Source organism: Mobula hypostoma (genome assembly GCF_963921235.1).
Source record: "Mobula hypostoma chromosome 30 unlocalized genomic scaffold, sMobHyp1.1 SUPER_30_unloc_7, whole genome shotgun sequence".
Classification (NCBI taxonomy): domain Eukaryota; kingdom Metazoa; phylum Chordata; class Chondrichthyes; order Myliobatiformes; family Myliobatidae; genus Mobula; species Mobula hypostoma.
The window spans coordinates 46049-67785 of NW_026948164.1; the positions used below are offsets into that span (position 1 = coordinate 46049).

At 55.1% G+C, this 21737-nt stretch overlaps 1 protein-coding gene across 2 annotated transcripts in view; it reads left to right on the plus strand.

Annotated features, from left to right (window-relative positions):
• Positions 1–21737, plus strand: part of wdr74 (WD repeat domain 74) — an 80663-nt gene that overhangs the window by 41414 nt on the left and 17512 nt on the right. For both annotated transcript variants that reach the window (XM_063039231.1, XM_063039232.1), the window contains exons 2-3: positions 18658–18764; positions 21432–21553. In XM_063039231.1, coding sequence (XP_062895301.1) covers positions 18658–18764; positions 21432–21553 — 229 coding nt within the window. The remainder of the gene's footprint in view (positions 1–18657; positions 18765–21431; positions 21554–21737) is intronic.

Consider the following 21737-nt stretch of genomic DNA (forward strand, 5'->3'; position numbering starts at 1 on the left):
GACAGAATGAGGGAGGGAGGGCAGGGGGAGAGAGCAGTGACAGAATGAGGGAGGGAGGGCAGGGGGAGAGAGCAGTGACAGAATGAGGGAGGGAGGGCAGGGGGAGAGAGCAGTGACAGAATGAGGGAGGGAGGGAGGGCAGGGGGAGAGAGCAGTGACAGAATGAGGGAGGGAGGGCAGGGGGAGAGAGCAGTGACAGAATGAGGGAGGGAGGGCAGGGGGAGAGAGCAGTGACAGAATGAGGGAGGGAGGGAGGGCAGGGGGAGAGAGCAGTGACAGAATGAGGGAGGGAGGGCAGGGGGAGAGAGCAGTGACAGAATGAGGGAGGGAGGGCAGGGGGAGAGAGCAGTGACAGAATGAGGGAGGGAGGGCAGGGGGAGAGAGCAGTGACAGAATGAGGGAGGGAGGGCAGGGGGAGAGAGCAGTGACAGAATGAGGGAGGGAGGGCAGGGGGAGAGAGCAGTGACAGAATGAGGGAGGGAGGGCAGGGGGAGAGAGCAGTGACAGAATGAGGGAGGGAGGGCAGGGGGAGAGAGCAGTGACAGAATGAGGGAGGGAGGGCAGGGGGAGAGAGCAGTGACAGAATGAGGGAGGGAGGGCAGGGGGAGAGAGCAGTGACAGAATGAGGGAGGGAGGGCAGGGGGAGAGAGCAGTGACAGAATGAGGGAGGGAGGGCAGGGGGAGAGAGCAGTGACAGAATGAGGGAGGGAGGGCAGGGGGAGAGAGCAGTGACAGAATGAGGGAGGGAGGGCAGGGGGAGAGAGCAGTGACAGAATGAGGGAGGGAGGGCAGGGGGAGAGAGCAGTGACAGAATGAGGGAGGGAGGGCAGGGGGAGAGAGCAGTGACAGAATGAGGGAGGGAGGGCAGGGGGAGAGAGCAGTGACAGAATGAGGGAGGGAGGGCAGGGGGAGAGAGCAGTGACAGAATGAGGGAGGGAGGGCAGGGGGAGAGAGCAGTGACAGAATGAGGGAGGGAGGGCAGGGGGAGAGAGCAGTGACAGAATGAGGGAGGGAGGGCAGGGGGAGAGAGCAGTGACAGAATGAGGGAGGGAGGGCAGGGGGAGAGAGCAGTGACAGAATGAGGGAGGGAGGGCAGGGGGAGAGAGCAGTGACAGAATGAGGGAGGGAGGGCAGGGGGAGAGAGCAGTGACAGAATGAGGGAGGGAGGGCAGGGGGAGAGAGCAGTGACAGAATGAGGGAGGGAGGGCAGGGGGAGAGAGCAGTGACAGAATGAGGGAGGGAGGGCAGGGGGAGAGAGCAGTGACAGAATGAGGGAGGGAGGGCAGGGGGAGAGAGCAGTGACAGAATGAGGGAGGGAGGGCAGGGGGAGAGAGCAGTGACAGAATGAGGGAGGGAGGGCAGGGGGAGAGAGCAGTGACAGAATGAGGGAGGGAGGGCAGGGGGAGAGAGCAGTGACAGAATGAGGGAGGGAGGGCAGGGGGAGAGAGCAGTGACAGAATGAGGGAGGGAGGGCAGGGGGAGAGAGCAGTGACAGAATGAGGGAGGGAGGGCAGGGGGAGAGAGCAGTGACAGAATGAGGGAGGGAGGGCAGGGGGAGAGAGCAGTGACAGAATGAGGGAGGGAGGGCAGGGGGAGAGAGCAGTGACAGAATGAGGGAGGGAGGGCAGGGGGAGAGAGCAGTGACAGAATGAGGGAGGGAGGGCAGGGGGAGAGAGCAGTGACAGAATGAGGGAGGGAGGGCAGGGGGAGAGAGCAGTGACAGAATGAGGGAGGGAGGGCAGGGGGAGAGAGCAGTGACAGAATGAGGGAGGGAGGGCAGGGGGAGAGAGCAGTGACAGAATGAGGGAGGGAGGGCAGGGGGAGAGAGCAGTGACAGAATGAGGGAGGGAGGGCAGGGGGAGAGAGCAGTGACAGAATGAGGGAGGGAGGGCAGGGGGAGAGAGCAGTGACAGAATGAGGGAGGGAGGGCAGGGGGAGAGAGCAGTGACAGAATGAGGGAGGGAGGGCAGGGGGAGAGAGCAGTGACAGAATGAGGGAGGGAGGGCAGGGGGAGAGAGCAGTGACAGAATGAGGGAGGGAGGGCAGGGGGAGAGAGCAGTGACAGAATGAGGGAGGGAGGGCAGGGGGAGAGAGCAGTGACAGAATGAGGGAGGGAGGGCAGGGGGAGAGAGCAGTGACAGAATGAGGGAGGGAGGGCAGGGGGAGAGAGCAGTGACAGAATGAGGGAGGGAGGGCAGGGGGAGAGAGCAGTGACAGAATGAGGGAGGGAGGGCAGGGGGAGAGAGCAGTGACAGAATGAGGGAGGGAGGGCAGGGGGAGAGAGCAGTGACAGAATGAGGGAGGGAGGGCAGGGGGAGAGAGCAGTGACAGAATGAGGGAGGGAGGGCAGGGGGAGAGAGCAGTGACAGAATGAGGGAGGGAGGGCAGGGGGAGAGAGCAGTGACAGAATGAGGGAGGGAGGGCAGGGGGAGAGAGCAGTGACAGAATGAGGGAGGGAGGGCAGGGGGAGAGAGCAGTGACAGAATGAGGGAGGGAGGGCAGGGGGAGAGAGCAGTGACAGAATGAGGGAGGGAGGGCAGGGGGAGAGAGCAGTGACAGAATGAGGGAGGGAGGGCAGGGGGAGAGAGCAGTGACAGAATGAGGGAGGGAGGGCAGGGGGAGAGAGCAGTGACAGAATGAGGGAGGGAGGGCAGGGGGAGAGAGCAGTGACAGAATGAGGGAGGGAGGGCAGGGGGAGAGAGCAGTGACAGAATGAGGGAGGGAGGGCAGGGGGAGAGAGCAGTGACAGAATGAGGGAGGGAGGGCAGGGGGAGAGAGCAGTGACAGAATGAGGGAGGGAGGGCAGGGGGAGAGAGCAGTGACAGAATGAGGGAGGGAGGGCAGGGGGAGAGAGCAGTGACAGAATGAGGGAGGGAGGGCAGGGGGAGAGAGCAGTGACAGAATGAGGGAGGGAGGGCAGGGGGAGAGAGCAGTGACAGAATGAGGGAGGGAGGGCAGGGGGAGAGAGCAGTGACAGAATGAGGGAGGGAGGGCAGGGGGAGAGAGCAGTGACAGAATGAGGGAGGGAGGGCAGGGGGAGAGAGCAGTGACAGAATGAGGGAGGGAGGGCAGGGGGAGAGAGCAGTGACAGAATGAGGGAGGGAGGGCAGGGGGAGAGAGCAGTGACAGAATGAGGGAGGGAGGGCAGGGGGAGAGAGCAGTGACAGAATGAGGGAGGGAGGGCAGGGGGAGAGAGCAGTGACAGAATGAGGGAGGGAGGGCAGGGGGAGAGAGCAGTGACAGAATGAGGGAGGGAGGGCAGGGGGAGAGAGCAGTGACAGAATGAGGGAGGGAGGGCAGGGGGAGAGAGCAGTGACAGAATGAGGGAGGGAGGGCAGGGGGAGAGAGCAGTGACAGAATGAGGGAGGGAGGGCAGGGGGAGAGAGCAGTGACAGAATGAGGGAGGGAGGGCAGGGGGAGAGAGCAGTGACAGAATGAGGGAGGGAGGGCAGGGGGAGAGAGCAGTGACAGAATGAGGGAGGGAGGGCAGGGGGAGAGAGCAGTGACAGAATGAGGGAGGGAGGGCAGGGGGAGAGAGCAGTGACAGAATGAGGGAGGGAGGGCAGGGGGAGAGAGCAGTGACAGAATGAGGGAGGGAGGGAGGGCAGGGGGAGAGAGCAGTGACAGAATGAGGGAGGGAGGGCAGGGGGAGAGAGCAGTGACAGAATGAGGGAGGGAGGGCAGGGGGAGAGAGCAGTGACAGAATGAGGGAGGGAGGGCAGGGGGAGAGAGCAGTGACAGAATGAGGGAGGGAGGGCAGGGGGAGAGAGCAGTGACAGAATGAGGGAGGGAGGGCAGGGGGAGAGAGCAGTGACAGAATGAGGGAGGGAGGGCAGGGGGAGAGAGCAGTGACAGAATGAGGGAGGGAGGGCAGGGGGAGAGAGCAGTGACAGAATGAGGGAGGGAGGGCAGGGGGAGAGAGCAGTGACAGAATGAGGGAGGGAGGGCAGGGGGAGAGAGCAGTGACAGAATGAGGGAGGGAGGGCAGGGGGAGAGAGCAGTGACAGAATGAGGGAGGGAGGGCAGGGGGAGAGAGCAGTGACAGAATGAGGGAGGGAGGGCAGGGGGAGAGAGCAGTGACAGAATGAGGGAGGGAGGGCAGGGGGAGAGAGCAGTGACAGAATGAGGGAGGGAGGGCAGGGGGAGAGAGCAGTGACAGAATGAGGGAGGGAGGGCAGGGGGAGAGAGCAGTGACAGAATGAGGGAGGGAGGGCAGGGGGAGAGAGCAGTGACAGAATGAGGGAGGGAGGGCAGGGGGAGAGAGCAGTGACAGAATGAGGGAGGGAGGGCAGGGGGAGAGAGCAGTGACAGAATGAGGGAGGGAGGGCAGGGGGAGAGAGCAGTGACAGAATGAGGGAGGGAGGGCAGGGGGAGAGAGCAGTGACAGAATGAGGGAGGGAGGGCAGGGGGAGAGAGCAGTGACAGAATGAGGGAGGGAGGGCAGGGGGAGAGAGCAGTGACAGAATGAGGGAGGGAGGGCAGGGGGAGAGAGCAGTGACAGAATGAGGGAGGGAGGGCAGGGGGAGAGAGCAGTGACAGAATGAGGGAGGGAGGGCAGGGGGAGAGAGCAGTGACAGAATGAGGGAGGGAGGGCAGGGGGAGAGAGCAGTGACAGAATGAGGGAGGGAGGGCAGGGGGAGAGAGCAGTGACAGAATGAGGGAGGGAGGGCAGGGGGAGAGAGCAGTGACAGAATGAGGGAGGGAGGGCAGGGGGAGAGAGCAGTGACAGAATGAGGGAGGGAGGGCAGGGGGAGAGAGCAGTGACAGAATGAGGGAGGGAGGGCAGGGGGAGAGAGCAGTGACAGAATGAGGGAGGGAGGGCAGGGGGAGAGAGCAGTGACAGAATGAGGGAGGGAGGGCAGGGGGAGAGAGCAGTGACAGAATGAGGGAGGGAGGGCAGGGGGAGAGAGCAGTGACAGAATGAGGGAGGGAGGGCAGGGGGAGAGAGCAGTGACAGAATGAGGGAGGGAGGGCAGGGGGAGAGAGCAGTGACAGAATGAGGGAGGGAGGGCAGGGGGAGAGAGCAGTGACAGAATGAGGGAGGGAGGGCAGGGGGAGAGAGCAGTGACAGAATGAGGGAGGAGGGCAGGGGGAGAGAGCAGTGACAGAATGAGGGAGGGAGGGCAGGGGGAGAGAGCAGTGACAGAATGAGGGAGGGAGGGCAGGGGGAGAGAGCAGTGACAGAATGAGGGAGGGAGGGCAGGGGGAGAGAGCAGTGACAGAATGAGGGAGGGAGGGCAGGGGGAGAGAGCAGTGACAGAATGAGGGAGGGAGGGCAGGGGGAGAGAGCAGTGACAGAATGAGGGAGGGAGGGCAGGGGGAGAGAGCAGTGAGCAGAATGAGGGAGGGAGGGCAGGGGGAGAGAGCAGTGACAGAATGAGGGAGGGAGGGCAGGGGGAGAGAGCAGTGACAGAATGAGGGAGGGAGGGCAGGGGGAGAGAGCAGTGACAGAATGAGGGAGAGAGGGCAGGGGGAGAGAGCAGTGACAGAATGAGGGAGGGAGGGCAGGGGGAGAGAGCAGTGACAGAATGAGGGAGGGAGGGCAGGGGGAGAGAGCAGTGACAGAATGAGGGAGGGAGGGCAGGGGGAGAGAGCAGTGACAGAATGAGGGAGGGAGGGCAGGGGGAGAGAGCAGTGACAGAATGAGGGAGGGAGGGCAGGGGGAGAGAGCAGTGACAGAATGAGGGAGGGAGGGCAGGGGGAGAGAGCAGTGACAGAATGAGGGAGGGAGGGCAGGGGGAGAGAGCAGTGACAGAATGAGGGAGGGAGGGCAGGGGGAGAGAGCAGTGACAGAATGAGGGAGGGAGGGCAGGGGGAGAGAGCAGTGACAGAATGAGGGAGGGAGGGCAGGGGGAGAGAGCAGTGACAGAATGAGGGAGGGAGGGCAGGGGGAGAGAGCAGTGACAGAATGAGGGAGGGAGGGCAGGGGGAGAGAGCAGTGACAGAATGAGGGAGGGAGGGCAGGGGGAGAGAGCAGTGACAGAATGAGGGAGGGAGGGCAGGGGGAGAGAGCAGTGACAGAATGAGGGAGGGAGGGCAGGGGGAGAGAGCAGTGACAGAATGAGGGAGGGAGGGCAGGGGGAGAGAGCAGTGACAGAATGAGGGAGGGAGGGCAGGGGGAGAGAGCAGTGACAGAATGAGGGAGGGAGGGCAGGGGGAGAGAGCAGTGACAGAATGAGGGAGGGAGGGCAGGGGGAGAGAGCAGTGACAGAATGAGGGAGGGAGGGCAGGGGGAGAGAGCAGTGACAGAATGAGGGAGGGAGGGCAGGGGGAGAGAGCAGTGACAGAATGAGGGAGGGAGGGCAGGGGGAGAGAGCAGTGACAGAATGAGGGAGGGAGGGCAGGGGGAGAGAGCAGTGACAGAATGAGGGAGGGAGGGCAGGGGGAGAGAGCAGTGACAGAATGAGGGAGGGAGGGCAGGGGGAGAGAGCAGTGACAGAATGAGGGAGGGAGGGCAGGGGGAGAGAGCAGTGACAGAATGAGGGAGGGAGGGCAGGGGGAGAGAGCAGTGACAGAATGAGGGAGGGAGGGCAGGGGGAGAGAGCAGTGACAGAATGAGGGAGGGAGGGCAGGGGGAGAGAGCAGTGACAGAATGAGGGAGGGAGGGCAGGGGGAGAGAGCAGTGACAGAATGAGGGAGGGAGGGCAGGGGGAGAGAGCAGTGACAGAATGAGGGAGGGAGGGCAGGGGGAGAGAGCAGTGACAGAATGAGGGAGGGAGGGCAGGGGGAGAGAGCAGTGACAGAATGAGGGAGGGAGGGCAGGGGGAGAGAGCAGTGACAGAATGAGGGAGGGAGGGCAGGGGGAGAGAGCAGTGACAGAATGAGGGAGGGAGGGCAGGGGGAGAGAGCAGTGACAGAATGAGGGAGGGAGGGCAGGGGGAGAGAGCAGTGACAGAATGAGGGAGGGAGGGCAGGGGGAGAGAGCAGTGACAGAATGAGGGAGGGAGGGCAGGGGGAGAGAGCAGTGACAGAATGAGGGAGGGAGGGCAGGGGGAGAGAGCAGTGACAGAATGAGGGAGGGAGGGCAGGGGGAGAGAGCAGTGACAGAATGAGGGAGGGAGGGCAGGGGGAGAGAGCAGTGACAGAATGAGGGAGGGAGGGCAGGGGGAGAGAGCAGTGACAGAATGAGGGAGGGAGGGCAGGGGGAGAGAGCAGTGACAGAATGAGGGAGGGAGGGCAGGGGGAGAGAGCAGTGACAGAATGAGGGAGGGAGGGCAGGGGGAGAGAGCAGTGACAGAATGAGGGAGGGAGGGCAGGGGGAGAGAGCAGTGACAGAATGAGGGAGGGAGGGCAGGGGGAGAGAGCAGTGACAGAATGAGGGAGGGAGGGCAGGGGGAGAGAGCAGTGACAGAATGAGGGAGGGAGGGAGGGCAGGGGGAGAGAGCAGTGACAGAATGAGGGAGGGAGGGCAGGGGGAGAGAGCAGTGACAGAATGAGGGAGGGAGGGCAGGGGGAGAGAGCAGTGACAGAATGAGGGAGGGAGGGCAGGGGGAGAGAGCAGTGACAGAATGAGGGAGGGAGGGCAGGGGGAGAGAGCAGTGACAGAATGAGGGAGGGAGGGCAGGGGGAGAGAGCGTGACAGTGACAGAATGAGGGAGGGAGGGCAGGGGGAGAGAGCAGTGACAGAATGAGGGAGGGAGGGCAGGGGGAGAGAGCAGTGACAGAATGAGGGAGGGAGGGCAGGGGGAGAGAGCAGTGACAGAATGAGGGAGGGAGGGCAGGGGGAGAGAGCAGTGACAGAATGAGGGAGGGAGGGCAGGGGGAGAGAGCAGTGACAGAATGAGGGAGGGAGGGCAGGGCAGGGGAGAGAGCAGTGACAGAATGAGGGAGGGAGGGCAGGGGGAGAGAGCAGTGACAGAATGAGGGAGGGAGGGCAGGGGGAGAGAGCAGTGACAGAATGAGGGAGGGAGGGCAGGGGGAGAGAGCAGTGACAGAATGAGGGAGGGAGGGAGGGCAGGGGGAGAGAGCAGTGACAGAATGAGGGAGGGAGGGCAGGGGAGAGAGCAGTGACAGAATGAGGGAGGGAGGGCAGGGGAGAGAGCAGTGACAGAATGAGGGAGGGAGGGCAGGGGGAGAGAGCAGTGACAGAATGAGGGAGGGAGGGCAGGGGGAGAGAGCAGTGACAGAATGAGGGAGGGAGGGCAGGGGGAGAGAGCAGTGACAGAATGAGGGAGGGAGGGCAGGGGGAGAGAGCAGTGACAGAATGAGGGAGGGAGGGCAGGGGGAGAGAGCAGTGACAGAATGAGGGAGGGAGGGCAGGGGGAGAGAGCAGTGACAGAATGAGGGAGGGAGGGCAGGGGGAGAGAGCAGTGACAGAATGAGGGAGGGAGGGCAGGGGGAGAGAGCAGTGACAGAATGAGGGAGGGAGGGCAGGGGGAGAGAGCAGTGACAGAATGAGGGAGGGAGGGCAGGGGGAGAGAGCAGTGACAGAATGAGGGAGGGAGGGCAGGGGGAGAGAGCAGTGACAGAATGAGGGAGGGAGGGCAGGGGGAGAGAGCAGTGACAGAATGAGGGAGGGAGGGCAGGGGGAGAGAGCAGTGACAGAATGAGGGAGGGAGGGCAGGGGGAGGGAGAGCGGAGAGAGCAGTGACAGAATGAGGGAGGGAGGGCAGGGGGAGAGAGCAGTGACAGAATGAGGGAGGGAGGGCAGGGGGAGAGAGCAGTGACAGAATGAGGGAGGGAGGGCAGGGGGAGAGAGCAGTGACAGAATGAGGGAGGGAGGGCAGGGGGAGAGAGCAGTGACAGAATGAGGGAGGGAGGGCAGGGGGAGAGAGCAGTGACAGAATGAGGGAGGGAGGGCAGGGGGAGAGAGCAGTGACAGAATGAGGGAGGGAGGGCAGGGGGAGAGAGCAGTGACAGAATGAGGGAGGGAGGGCAGGGGGAGAGAGCAGTGACAGAATGAGGGAGGGAGGGCAGGGGGAGAGAGCAGTGACAGAATGAGGGGAGGGAGGGCAGGGGGAGAGAGCAGTGACAGAATGAGGGAGGGAGGGCAGGGGGAGAGAGCAGTGACAGAATGAGGGAGGGAGGGCAGGGGGAGAGAGCAGTGACAGAATGAGGGAGGGAGGGCAGGGGGAGAGAGCAGTGACAGAATGAGGGAGAGAGGGCAGGGGGAGAGAGCAGTGACAGAATGAGGGAGGGAGGGCAGGGGGAGAGAGCAGTGACAGAATGAGGGAGGGAGGGCAGGGGAGAGAGCAGTGACAGAATGAGGGAGGGAGGGCAGGGGGAGAGAGCAGTGACAGAATGAGGGAGGGAGGGCAGGGGGAGAGAGCAGTGACAGGGGAGAGCAGTGACAGAATGGGAGAGAGGGCAGGGGGAGAGAGCAGTGACAGAATGAGGGAGAGAGGGCAGGGGGAGAGAGCAGTGACAGAATGAGGGAGGGAGGGCAGGGGGAGAGAGCAGTGACAGAATGAGGGAGGGAGAGAGGGCAGGGGGAGAGAGCAGTGACAGAATGAGGGAGGGAGGGCAGGGGGAGAGAGCAGTGATAGAATGAGGGAGGGAGGGCAGGGGGAGAGAGCAGTGACAGAATGAGGGAGGGAGGGCAGGGGGAGAGAGCAGTGACAGAATGAGGGAGGGAGGGCAGAGGGAGAGAGCAGTGACAGAATGAGGGAGAGAGGGAGGGCAGGGGGAGAGAGCAGTGACAGAATGAGGGAGAGAGGGCAGGGGGAGAGAGCAGTGACAGAATGAGGGAGGGAGGGCAGGGGGAGAGAGCAGTGACAGAATGAGGGAGGGTGGGCAGGGGGAGAGAGCAGTGACAGAATGAGGGAGGGAGGGCAGGGGGAGAGAGCAGTGACAGAATGAGGGAGGGAGGGCAGGGGGAGAGAGCAGTGACAGAATGAGGGAGGGAGGGAGGGCAGGGGGAGAGAGCAGTGACAGAATGGAGGGAGGGAGGGCAGGGGGAGAGAGCAGTGACAGAATGAGGGAGGGAGGGCAGGGGGAGAGAGCAGTGACAGAATGAGGGAGGGAGGGCAGGGGGAGAGAGCAGTGACAGAATGAGGGAGGGAGGGCAGGGGGAGAGAGCAGTGACAGAATGAGGGAGGGAGGGCAGGGGGAGAGAGCAGTGACAGAATGAGGGAGGGAGGGCAGGGGGAGAGAGCAGTGACAGAATGAGAGAGGGAGGGCAGGGGGAGAGAGCAGTGACAGAATGAGGGAGAGAGGGCAGGGGGAGAGAGCAGTGACAGAATGAGGGAGGGAGGGCAGGGGGAGAGAGCAGTGACAGAATGAGGGAGGGAGGGCAGGGGGAGAGAGCAGTGACAGAATGAGGGAGGGAGGGCAGGGGGAGAGAGCAGTGACAGAATGGGGGAGGGAGGGCAGGGGGAGAGAGCAGTGACAGAATGAGGGAGGGAGGGCAGGGGGAGAGAGCAGTGACAGAATGAGGGAGGGAGGGCAGGGGGAGAGAGCAGTGACAGAATGAGGGAGGGAGGGCAGAGGGAGAGAGCAGTGACAGAATGAGGGAGGGAGGGCAGGGGGAGAGAGCAGTGACAGAATGAGGGAGGGAGGGCAGGGGGAGAGAGCAGTGACAGAATGAGGGAGGGAGGGCAGGGGGAGAGAGCAGTGACAGAATGAGAGAGGGAGGGCAGGGGGAGAGAGCAGTGACAGAATGAGGGAGGGAGGGCAGGGGGAGAGAGCAGTGACGGAATGAGGGAGGGAGGGCAGGGGGAGAGAGCAGTGACAGAATGAGGGAGGGAGGGCAGGGGGAGAGAGCAGTGACAGAATGAGAGAGGGAGGGCAGGGGGAGAGAGCAGTGACAGAATGAGGGAGGGAGGGCAGGGGGAGAGAGCAGTGACAGAATGAGGGAGGGAGGGCAGGGGGAGAGAGCAGTGACAGAATGAGGGAGGGAGGGCAGGGGGAGAGAGCAGTGACGGAATGAGGGAGGGAGGGAGGGCAGGGGGAGAGAGCAGTGACAGAATGAGGGAGGGAGGGCAGGGGGAGAGAGCAGTGACAGAATGAGGGAGGGAGGGCAGGGGGAGAGAGCAGTGACAGAATGAGGGAGGGAGGGCAGGGGGAGAGAGCAGTGACAGAATGAGGGAGGGAGGGCAGGGGTAGAGAGCAGTGACAGAATGAGGGAGAGAGGGCAGAGGGAGAGAGCAGTGACAGAATGAGGGAGGGAGGGAGGGCAGGGGGAGAGAGCAGTGACAGAATGAGGGAGGGAGGGAGGGCAGGGGGAGAGAGCAGTGACAGAATGAGGGAGGGAGGGCAGGGGGAGAGAGAGTTTGATAATATGTGTACGTAGGGAGACTAGAGACTTTGATAATACGTGTGCATATGGAGATTGTATAGAGACTTTGATAATACGTGTATTTATGGAGACTGTATGGATACTGATAATACGTGTACGTATGGAGACTGTATAGAGACTTTGATACTACGTATACGTAGGGAGACTGTATAGAGACTTTGATAATACATGTACGTATGGAGACTGTATAGAGACTTTGATAATACGTATACGTAGGGAGACTGTATAGAGACTTTGATAATACGTGTACGTATGGAGGCTGTATAGAGACTTTTATAATGCAAACCCCATTTCCAGCAAAGTTGGGATATTTTCCAAAATGCAATAAAAACAAAAATCTGTGATATGTTAATTCACGTGAACCTTTATTTAACTGACAAAAGTACAAAGAAAAGATTTTCAATAGTTTTACTGACCAACTTAATTGTATTTTGTAAAGATGCACAAATTTAGAATTTGATGGCTGCAACACACTCAACAAAAGTTGGGACAGAGTTAAAATAAGATTGAAAAGTGCACAGAATATTCAAGTAACTCGGGTTTGGAAGACTCCACATTAAGCAGGCTAATTGATAGCAGGTGAGGTATCATGACTGGGTATAAAAGTAGCGTCCATCAAATGCTCAGTCTTTGCAAGCAAGGATGGGTTGTGGCTCACCCCTTTGTGCCAAAATTCATGAGAGAATTGTTAGTTCAAAAGGAACATTTCTCAGCGCGAGATTGCAGAGAATTTAGGTCTTTCAACATCTACAGTACACAATATTGTGAAAAGATTCAGAGAATTCAGAGACATCTCAGTGCGTAAAGGGCAGTGCGTAAACCACTGTTGAATGTGCGTGATCTTCGAGCCCTCAGGCGGCACTGCCTAAGAAACCGTCATGCTACTGTGACAACTACAGCCACCTGGGCTCAGGAGTACTTCGGAAAACCATTGTCACTCAACACAGTCCGTCGCTGCATCCAGAAATGCAACTTAAAACTGTATTACGCAAGGAGGAAGCCATACATCAACTCTATGCAGAAATGCCGGCGAGTTCTCTGGGCCCGAGCTCATCTCAGATGGACCGAAAGACTGTGGAACTGTGTGCTGTGGTCAGATTAGTCCACATTTCAGCTAGTTTTCAGAAAAAACGGGCGTCGAGTTCTCCGTGCCAAAGATGAAAACAACCATCCAGGTTGTTATCAGCGAAAGATGCAAAGGCCAGCATCTGTGATGGTATGGGGGTGCATCAGTGCCCATGGCATGGGTGAGTTGCATGTATGTGAAGCTACCATTGACTCTGAGGCGTATATTAGGATTTTAGAGAGACATATGTTGCCATCAAGGTGTTGTCTCTTCCCGGGACGTCCATGCTTATTTCAGCAGGACAATGCCAGACCACATTCTGCACGGACTACAACAGCGTGGCTTTGTAGACACAGAGTGCGTGTGCTTGACTGGCCTGCTGCCAGTCCAGATCTATCTCCTATTGAAAATGTATGGCGCATCATGAAGAGAAGAATCAGATAACGGAGACCACGGACTGTTGAGCAGCTGAAGTCTTATAGAATGGACAAAATTTCCAATTGCAAATCTACTACAATTAGTATCCTCAGTTCCAAAACGATTAAAAAGTGTTATTAAAAGGAAAGGTGATGTAACACAATGGTAAACATGCCTCTGTCCCAACTTTTGTTGAGTGTGTTGCAGCCATCAAATTCTAAATTTGTGTATGTTTTCCATAGAAAAACTACAGCTTTTGGCCCTTCTTGGCTGTGCCAAACCATTTTCTGCCTAGTCCCACTGACCTGCACACGGACCATATCCCTCCATACACCTCCCATCCATGTATCTGTCCAATTTATTCTTAAATGTTAAAAAAGAACCCACATTTATCACCTCGTCTGGCAGCTCATTCCATACTCCCACCACTCTCTGTGTGAAGAAGCCCCCCCAATGTTCCCTTTAAACTTCTCCCCCCCCCCACCCTTAACCCATGTCCTCTGGTTTTTTTCTCCCCTTGCCTCAGTGGAAAAAGCCTGCTTGCATTCACTCTATCTATACCCATCATAATTTTATATACCTCTATCAAATCTCCCCTCATTCTTCTACGCTCCAGGGAATAAAGTCCTAACCTATTCAACCTTTCTCTGTAACTGAGTTTCTCAAGTCCCGGCAACGTCCTTGTAAACCTTCTCTGCACTCTTTCAACCTTATTTATATCCTTCCTGTAATTTGGTGACCAAAACTGAACACAATACTCCAGATTCGGCCTCACCAATGCCTTATACAATCTCATCATAACATTTCAGCTCTTATACTCAATACTTTGATTAATAATGGCCAATGTACCAAAAGCTCTCTTTACAATCCCATCTACCTGTGACGCCACTTTTAGGGAATTTTGTATCTGTATTCCCAGATCCCTCTGTTCTACTGCACTCCTCAGTGCCTTACCATTAACCCTGTATGTTCTACTTTGGTTTGTCCTTACAATGTGCAATACCTCACACTTGTCAGTATTAAACTCCATCTGCCATTTTTCAGCCCATTTCTCCAGCTGGTCCAAGTCCCTCTGCAGGCTCTGAAAACCTTCCTCACTGTCTACTACACCTCCAATCTTTGTATCATCAGCAAATTTGCTGATCCAATTTACCAGATTATCATCCAGATCATTGATATAGATGACAAATAACAATGGACCCAGCACTGATCCCTGTGGCACACCACTAGTCACAGGCCTCCACTCGGAGAAGCAATTCTCTACTACCACTCTTTGGCGTCTTCCATTGAGCCAATGTCTAATCCAATTTACCACCTCTCCATGTATACCTAGCGACTGAATTTTCCTAACTAACCTCCCATGCGGGACCTTGTCAAAGGCCTTACTGAAGTCCATGTAGACAATATCCACTGCCTTCCCTTCATCCACTTTCCTGGTAACCTCCTTGAAAACCTCCAATAGATTGGTCAAACATGACCTACCACTCACAAAGCCATGTTGACTCTCCCTAATAAGTCCCTGTCTATCCAAATGCTTGTAGATTCTGTCTCTTAGTACTCCCTCCAATAACTTACCTACTACCGACGTTAAACTTGCTGGCCTATAATTTCCCGGATTACTTTTCGATCCTTTTTTAAACAACGGAACAACGTGAGCCACTCTCCAATCCTCCAGCACCTCACCTGTAGACAGCGACATTTTAAATATTTCTGCCAGGGCCCCTGCAATCTCAACACTAGTCTCCTTCAAGGTCCGAGGGAACACCTTGTCAGGTCCAGGGGATTTATCCACTTTAATTTTCCTCAAGACAACAAGCACCTCCTCCTTTTCAATCTGTACAGTTTCCATGATCTCACTACTTGTTTCCCTTAATTCCATAGACTTCATGCCGGTTTCCTTAGTAAATACAGACGCAAAAAAACTACTTAAGATCTCCCCCATTTCCTTTGGTTCCGCACATAGCCGACCACTTTGATCTTCAAGAGGACCAATTTTATCCCTTACAATCCTTTTGCTTTTGATATACCTGTAAAAGCTCTTTAGATTATCCTTCACTTTGACTGCCAAGGCAACCTCATGTCTTCTTTTAGCCCTCCTGATTTCTTTCTTAAGTATTTTCTTGCACTTGCTATACTCCTCAAGCTCCTGATTTACTCCCTGTTTCCTATACATTTCATACAACTCCCTCTTCTTCTTTATCAGAGTTGCAATATCCCTTGAGAACCAAGGTTCCTTATTCCTATTCACTTTACCTTTAATCCTGACAGGAACATACAAACTCTGCACTCTCAAAATTTCTCCTTTGAAGGCTTCCCACCTACCGATCACATCTTTGCCAGAGAACAACTTGTCCCAATCCATGCTTTTTAGATCCTTGCTCATTTCTTCAAATTTGGCCTTCTTCCAGTTCAGAACCTCAACCCTAGGACCAGATCTATCCTTGTCCATGATCAAGTTGAAACTAATGGTGTTATGATCACTGGAACCAAAGTGCTCCCCTACACAGACTTCTGTCACTTGTCCTAACTCGTTTCCTAACAGGAGATCCGATATTGCATCCCCTCTAGTTGGTCCCTCTATATATTGATTTAGAAAACTTTCCTGAACACATTTTACAAACTCTAAACCATCTAGACCCCCTAACAGTATGGGAGTCCCAATCAATATATGGAAAATTAAAATCCCTACCACCACAACTTTATGTTTCCTGCAGTTGCCTGCTATCCCTCTGCAGATTTGCTCTTCCAATTCTCGTTGACTATTGGGTGGTCTGTAATACAATCCCACTAATGTGGCCATACATTTCCTGTTTCTCAGCTCCACCCATAAGGACTCAGTAGACAAGCCCTCTAATCTGTCCTGCCTGAGCACTGCTGTAATATTTTCCCTAGCAAGCAATGCTACTCCCCCACCTTTCATTCCTCTGCCTCGATCACATCTGAAACATCGGAACCCTGGAATATTAAGCTGCCAGTCCTGCCCCTCCTGTAGCCAAGTTTCACTAATTGCTATAACGTCATAATTCCACGTGTCAATCCACGCCCTCAACTCATCCGCCTTCCCCGCAATACTCCTAGCATTGAAATATATACACCTCAGAAGATCTTTACCACCACTCACAACCTTTCTATTAGCAGATTTGCTTGAACTTTTAACATCATTTATTTTCACCCCAGCCAAACTGTCAGCTCTGGCACTCTGGTTCCCATCCCCCTGCAAATCTAGTTTAAAGCCTCCCCAATAGCACTAACAAACCTCCCATTCAAGGATATTGGCGTTTCCATGCCAGGCCGTGATGCAGCCAGTTAATATACTCTCCACTACACACCTATAGTTGTTTCTCAAAGTCTCTTCCACATCTTTACAGTTATCTTCTAAATGATGCATTTTAAGGTCATTACGGGCAAGGATATGCTCTTCTTAAAGTGGTACATGTGGCGTATGTCTATCGATCCAAGACTGGTAAGAGGTACAGGAGCCTTGGGTCTCACACCACCAGGGTCAGGAAGAGCTATTAACCTACAACCATCAGGCTCCTGAACTAGAATGGATAACTTCACTCCTCTCAACTCTGAACAGATTCCACAACCTCACTTTCAGGGACTCTATAACTCATGTTCTCAGTATTGAAAAAGGACCTAGTGCTTTCCCAGCGTCTATGATGAATAAACTCTTCTCGGGCTTCCAGCCGAGTACAGGTATAGATAGTAACTGACATTTCAATGAGAAACTCTGCCATCCTCTTCAGGGATGATGTCTGGCCATGTCTAGTCCGGTGGTATTTATACCCCCGTCGTCCATCCCTCCTGATTGGTCAGTCCTCATCCAATCAGGGATTATGTCTGGCCATGTCTAGTCCGGTGGTATTTATACCCCCATCGTCTGTAAATAGTTAAGTTAAAGGAAGTAGAGCAAAAACAGAAATAAAAAAGCAGTGAGGTAGTGTTCATGGGGTCAATGTCCATACAGAAATCTGACGGCAGAGGGGAAGAAGCTGTTCCTGAATCGTTGAGTGTGTGTCTTCAGGCTCCCGTACCTCCTCCCTGATGGTAGCAATGAGAAGAGGGCCTGTCCTGGGTGACGGGGGTCCTTAATGATGGATGCTGCCTTTTTGAGGCATCGCACCTTGAAGACGTCCTGGATGCTGGGGGGCTGGTGCCCATGATGGAGCTGACTGAGTTTATAACTTTCTGCAGCTCATTTCAATCCAGTGCAGTGACCCCCTCCTCCCCATACCAGACAGTGATGCAGCCAGTCAGAATGCTCTCCGCAGTATATCTGTAGAAATTTGTGAGTGTGGTAATAGAGGACCTGGAAGATCTGCGGACGTGGGCCAAGGAATGGCAGATGGAGTTTAACGAGAAGGCGTGCATCTTGTTCAGCGAAGCTTGGACAAGACTTGCACAGTGAATGGCAGGCCACTGGGCAGTGTGGTGGAACAGCAAGACTTTGGGATTCGGGTACGTTGTTCCCCGGCAGGCAACACAGGTAGATGGTGGAGAAGGAGGTGTCTGCCTTCAGTATTCAAGGGACTGGTACAGGAATTGGGTCGCCTTGTTACAGCTGTACAAGATGCTTGTGCAACCACACTTGGAGTTCTGTGCACAGATGTGGTCGCCCGGTTATGGGAAGGATGTCATTAAAGGTGCACAAAAGATTCATGAGGATGTTACTGGAGGGCTTGAGATAGAAAGAAAGGTTAGACAGGCTGGGACTTTTTCCTGGAGCGAAGGAGGAGCCCGAGGGGTGACCATGGGTCAGGGGTTCCCAATCAGACCAATACCATTAAACAAGTGGTCCGTGGGCCCATGTCGGGAACCCCTGCTCTAGAGGTTTACCAAATCATGAGGGGCACACTGTTCCCCAGGGTAGGGGAGTCTGACACTAGAGATCAGAATCAGGTTTAACATCACCAGCATATGTCGTGAAATTTGTTGTTTTGCGGCAGCAGTACAATGCAATACATAATAATAAAAACTGACTTACAGTAAGAAGTATGTAAAAATAAAGAGGAGTAGTGAGGTGGTGTTCCTGGGTTCGATGTCCATTCAGAAACTGGATGTCAAAGGGGAAGAAGCTGTTCCTGAATCACTGAAGGGAGAAAGATTTAAAGGGACCATGAGGGCAAGTTGGGGGTTATATGGGACGAGCTGACAGAGGAAGGGGTGCGGGTGGGTATATTTACAGTGTTTGGACAAGTGCATCGACAGGAAAGTTTTAGATCAGGGATTCTTAACCTTTTTAATGCCATGGACCCATTTGGCAGTCCGGTGAAGCCCAGAAAAAGAATAAAATACACAGGATTACAAAAGCAACATGTTATCAAAATATTACCAAAAGAAACCCTACGTTTGTGATCTAGTAATATATGTGCGTCTTCATTACCACACCAGTGTCTGCAGACGGGAAGACTGCGGTCAAGGTCTATCTAGCAGCAGGTCTCAGAACTGCTGTAATTTTGAAGTAGTGTAGAGCGTGCCATAAATGATATTTTGAGATACTTGTAACGTGGCATGAAAATATCTGTGATTTTTGTTGGTGACAAAGTCACAGGCACGGTGGTTTTGAGGCCTGCGTTCATCACTGAAGGAATTGCTAAATTTCGGTTCCAGGTAAGTGAAAACAGAAACGTAAATTTTTTTTGTCCATGCCCACAGACCCCTGCTTTAGAGGGATTTGGGCCAAACGCAGGCATATCAAGCTAACTGAGATGGCAGTCCTGGTCAGCAGAACGTCTCAGTGCCAAAGGCCCAATTTCTGTGCTGTAGTACTGTCTGGCTGTGTGGCTTTGTGGGGGTCGATGTCACCCACCCAGTCCTGGCTGGCGATGGGAGTGGAAATGTCCTCGGACTGTGTCAGGGGAGCCACTGTTGATGTTTCTCTTGGGGAGGGGGGCAGCCTGACTTTTACTAATGCTCGCGTCTGCCCCCTCCCTAGGCGTCAACCTTCACAAGAAGCAGGCCACCAACTACACGGACGTTTCTGTGCTGAGCCGTGACCAGGAGGTCTGTGCCATGTGCTGGGAGAGCCCCCTGGAGTCTGAGGTAACAGGTTGCTCGGAGACCTGGGCTTCTACCAAAAGCCTCTTGAAGCTAGTGTCAGAGTGTGTGTGCATGTGTGTGTGTCTGACAGAGAGAGATCAGTATGGTCTGCATCTCAGTCAGAGCAACAACCAAACCATTGGAGCAACTCAGGGTCGGCCAGCGTTTAGAACACAGAACATTACATCAGAGTACAGGCCACTCGGCCCACAATGTTGTGCTGACCTTTTAATCTACTCTAAGATCAATCCGGCCCTTCCCTCCTACCTAACCCAGCAATTTCTAATCATCTGTCTCCTCATGTATCTACCTTAACCACCACCTCAGTAGGCACTCCATGCACCCACTACTCTCTGAGTGACAAACTTTCCTCTGGTGACACCCTGTACTTTCCCCCAATCACATTAAAATTATGCCCCCCTCGTATTAGCCGCTTCCACCCTGGGGAAAAAGTCTCTGGCTGTCTACTTGACCTTTGCCTCTTGTCATCTTGTCCTCCAGCAAGTTACTTCTCTGTCAACTTCACTCCAAAGATAAAAGCCTGTTGTCATAAGAGATGGCCTCTAATCCAGGCAGCATCCTGGTAAATCTCTGCACCCTCTCTATCCAGGCAGTATCCTGCTAAATCTCCTCTGCACCCTCTCTAATCCAGCAGGATCCTGGTAAATCTCCTCTGCACCCTCTCTAATCCAGGCAGCATCCTGGTAAATCTCCTCTGCACCCTCTCTAATCCAGGCAGCATCCTGGTAAATCTCCTCTGCACCCTCTCTAATCCAGGCAGCATCCTGGTCAATCTCCTCTGCAGCCTCTCTAATCCAGGCAGCATCCTGGTCAATCTCCTCTGCACCCTCTCTAATCCAGAAGTATCCTGCTAAATCTCCTCTGCACCCTCTCTAATCCAGGCAGCATCCTGGTAAATCTCCTCTGCGCCCTCTCTAATCCAGGCAGCATCCTGGTGAATCTCCTCTGCGCCCTCTCTAATCCAGGCAGTATCCTGCTAAATCTCCTCTGCACCCAAAGGTGATCAGAACTGAACACTATACTGCAAGTGTGCTGGGGCAATTGCATCATCGCGGTGATGCCATTAATAAATTGAGAAACTGATTGGAAAGGCTGGCCCTGTTATAGGAGTCAAACTGGACACACTGGAGGCTGTGGTAGAAAATCCTGGCAATTCTGGACAATGTTTCTCACCCTCTGCATGCCGCCTTGGCTGAACAGAGGAGCACTTTCAGTGACAGACTAAGACAACTGTGCTGCTCCAAAGAACGCTGTGTGAGGTCATTCTTACCCTCGGCCATCAGGCTCTGTAATGAGTCAACCTGCAGCCGGGGAAGTGATGACTCCTGTTAGACGGTTTGAGGTAACTTATTTTTTTATTCTTTCTTACTTCTCTTCTACTATTTATCTGTGCATTTGTGATGCTACAGTGACACTGTAATTTCCTCTGGGATCAATGTTTTATCCAGCTGCAGCAGGTCTACTTTTGTATTTGATGCTCTGACCGGTGTAGGCGAGCACGATCTACACGAGTGTCCACTGTCAGGCACCCCGAGACCCCCCCCCCCCCGGTTAGGTTCCGTGGTCGAATGCCGTACTGAAGTCGTTGTGGTCGGTCCTGCCCCTCCGACGGTGTAGCACTTCCTCGTGCTGGCCCTCTCCAGTGCATCAGCCATTAAAGCTGTTTGTCCCACGTTCAGAGGAATGCGCGGTGGGGGCAGCCCGCGAGTGGCGCCGACATCGCGTGCCCACGACGGGCTGACCCCAACCCCTCGGTCTGGAGGAACCCCACGGAGCCGTCGGGGGGCCGGGGGGGAGCGTGTGAGCTCCTTCCGGAAAGGGGATGAGCAGCGTTCACAAGAAAACGTAAATGTAAACAAATACACGGTTTTTACAAAATAATACCACAATGGGAACGAAGCTGTTGCTGAATCTTGCCCTCTCCCCACTGCTGTACCCGGGCCCCCTGCTCCCCTCTGTGCTTTAGACCACAGCCCTGCCCCACAAAGTCTGGCCTTCGGCTGCCCCTCAGCACGTCCCCCTGCAGCCTGGAATGTGCCAACCGGCAGCTCGCCCTTCCCGACACCGTGTTGTGATGGACGCCAGGTGTGAAGGTGACACGGCTGCATCGTCGGGGAGCGTCCGCTGGGACTGCGAGCCTCAGAGAGGCACCCAGTCAGAATCCAATTCGTTATCACTGACGTATCCTGAAGTTAGTTGTTCTTGTATCAGCAGGACAGTGCAAGACATAAAAAATTACCCTCAGTTGTGATAAATAAATAAGAGGTCGTGTTCATGGACTGTTCAGTAACCTGATGGTGGAAGGGAAGAATCTGTCCTTAAAAGATTGAACGTGTGTGTTCAGACCCCTGTTCCCCCCCCCCCCGCCCCCGGTGGTGGTAATGAGAAGATGACATGTCCTGGGTGGTGGGGGCCCTCAATCATGAAACACCGCCTTTTGAAAATGTCCTCAGTGGTGGGGAAGATTGTGTCTGGCTAAGTTTACAATCGACTGAAGTTTGACTTCTGATCCTGTGCAGTGGAGCCCCTGCCCCAGTCAGAATATTCTCCACTGTACATCTGTAGAAATTTGCATACCGAGCCCAAATGTGTTAGCCTGTACCTCTGGAAGTCATTTTACTCCTCCTCTTCCTGCCCTCCGTCCCTCAGGTGTTCCTGGGCTGTCTGAACGGTACGGTGAAAGTCTTCAGCACGGAAAAGGAGAAGTTCACAGAATTCCGGGATTGCGCCGGAGGGGAAGGGCCGTTCCGAGGCCTGGCGACGTACGACAAGTGAGTACGATGGAGGAACTGGGATTGGTGGGGTGGGAAGGCAAGGTAGGAGGTCTGAATGTGGGAGCAGCGATCGGCAGAGGTATACGGTGACAGGACACTCCGATAATCCAGCATCTGCTCATTCCAAAATCCTGATGGTCTGGCCTCTGGCTCGTCATTATCAATAGATGGTTATGAGAGA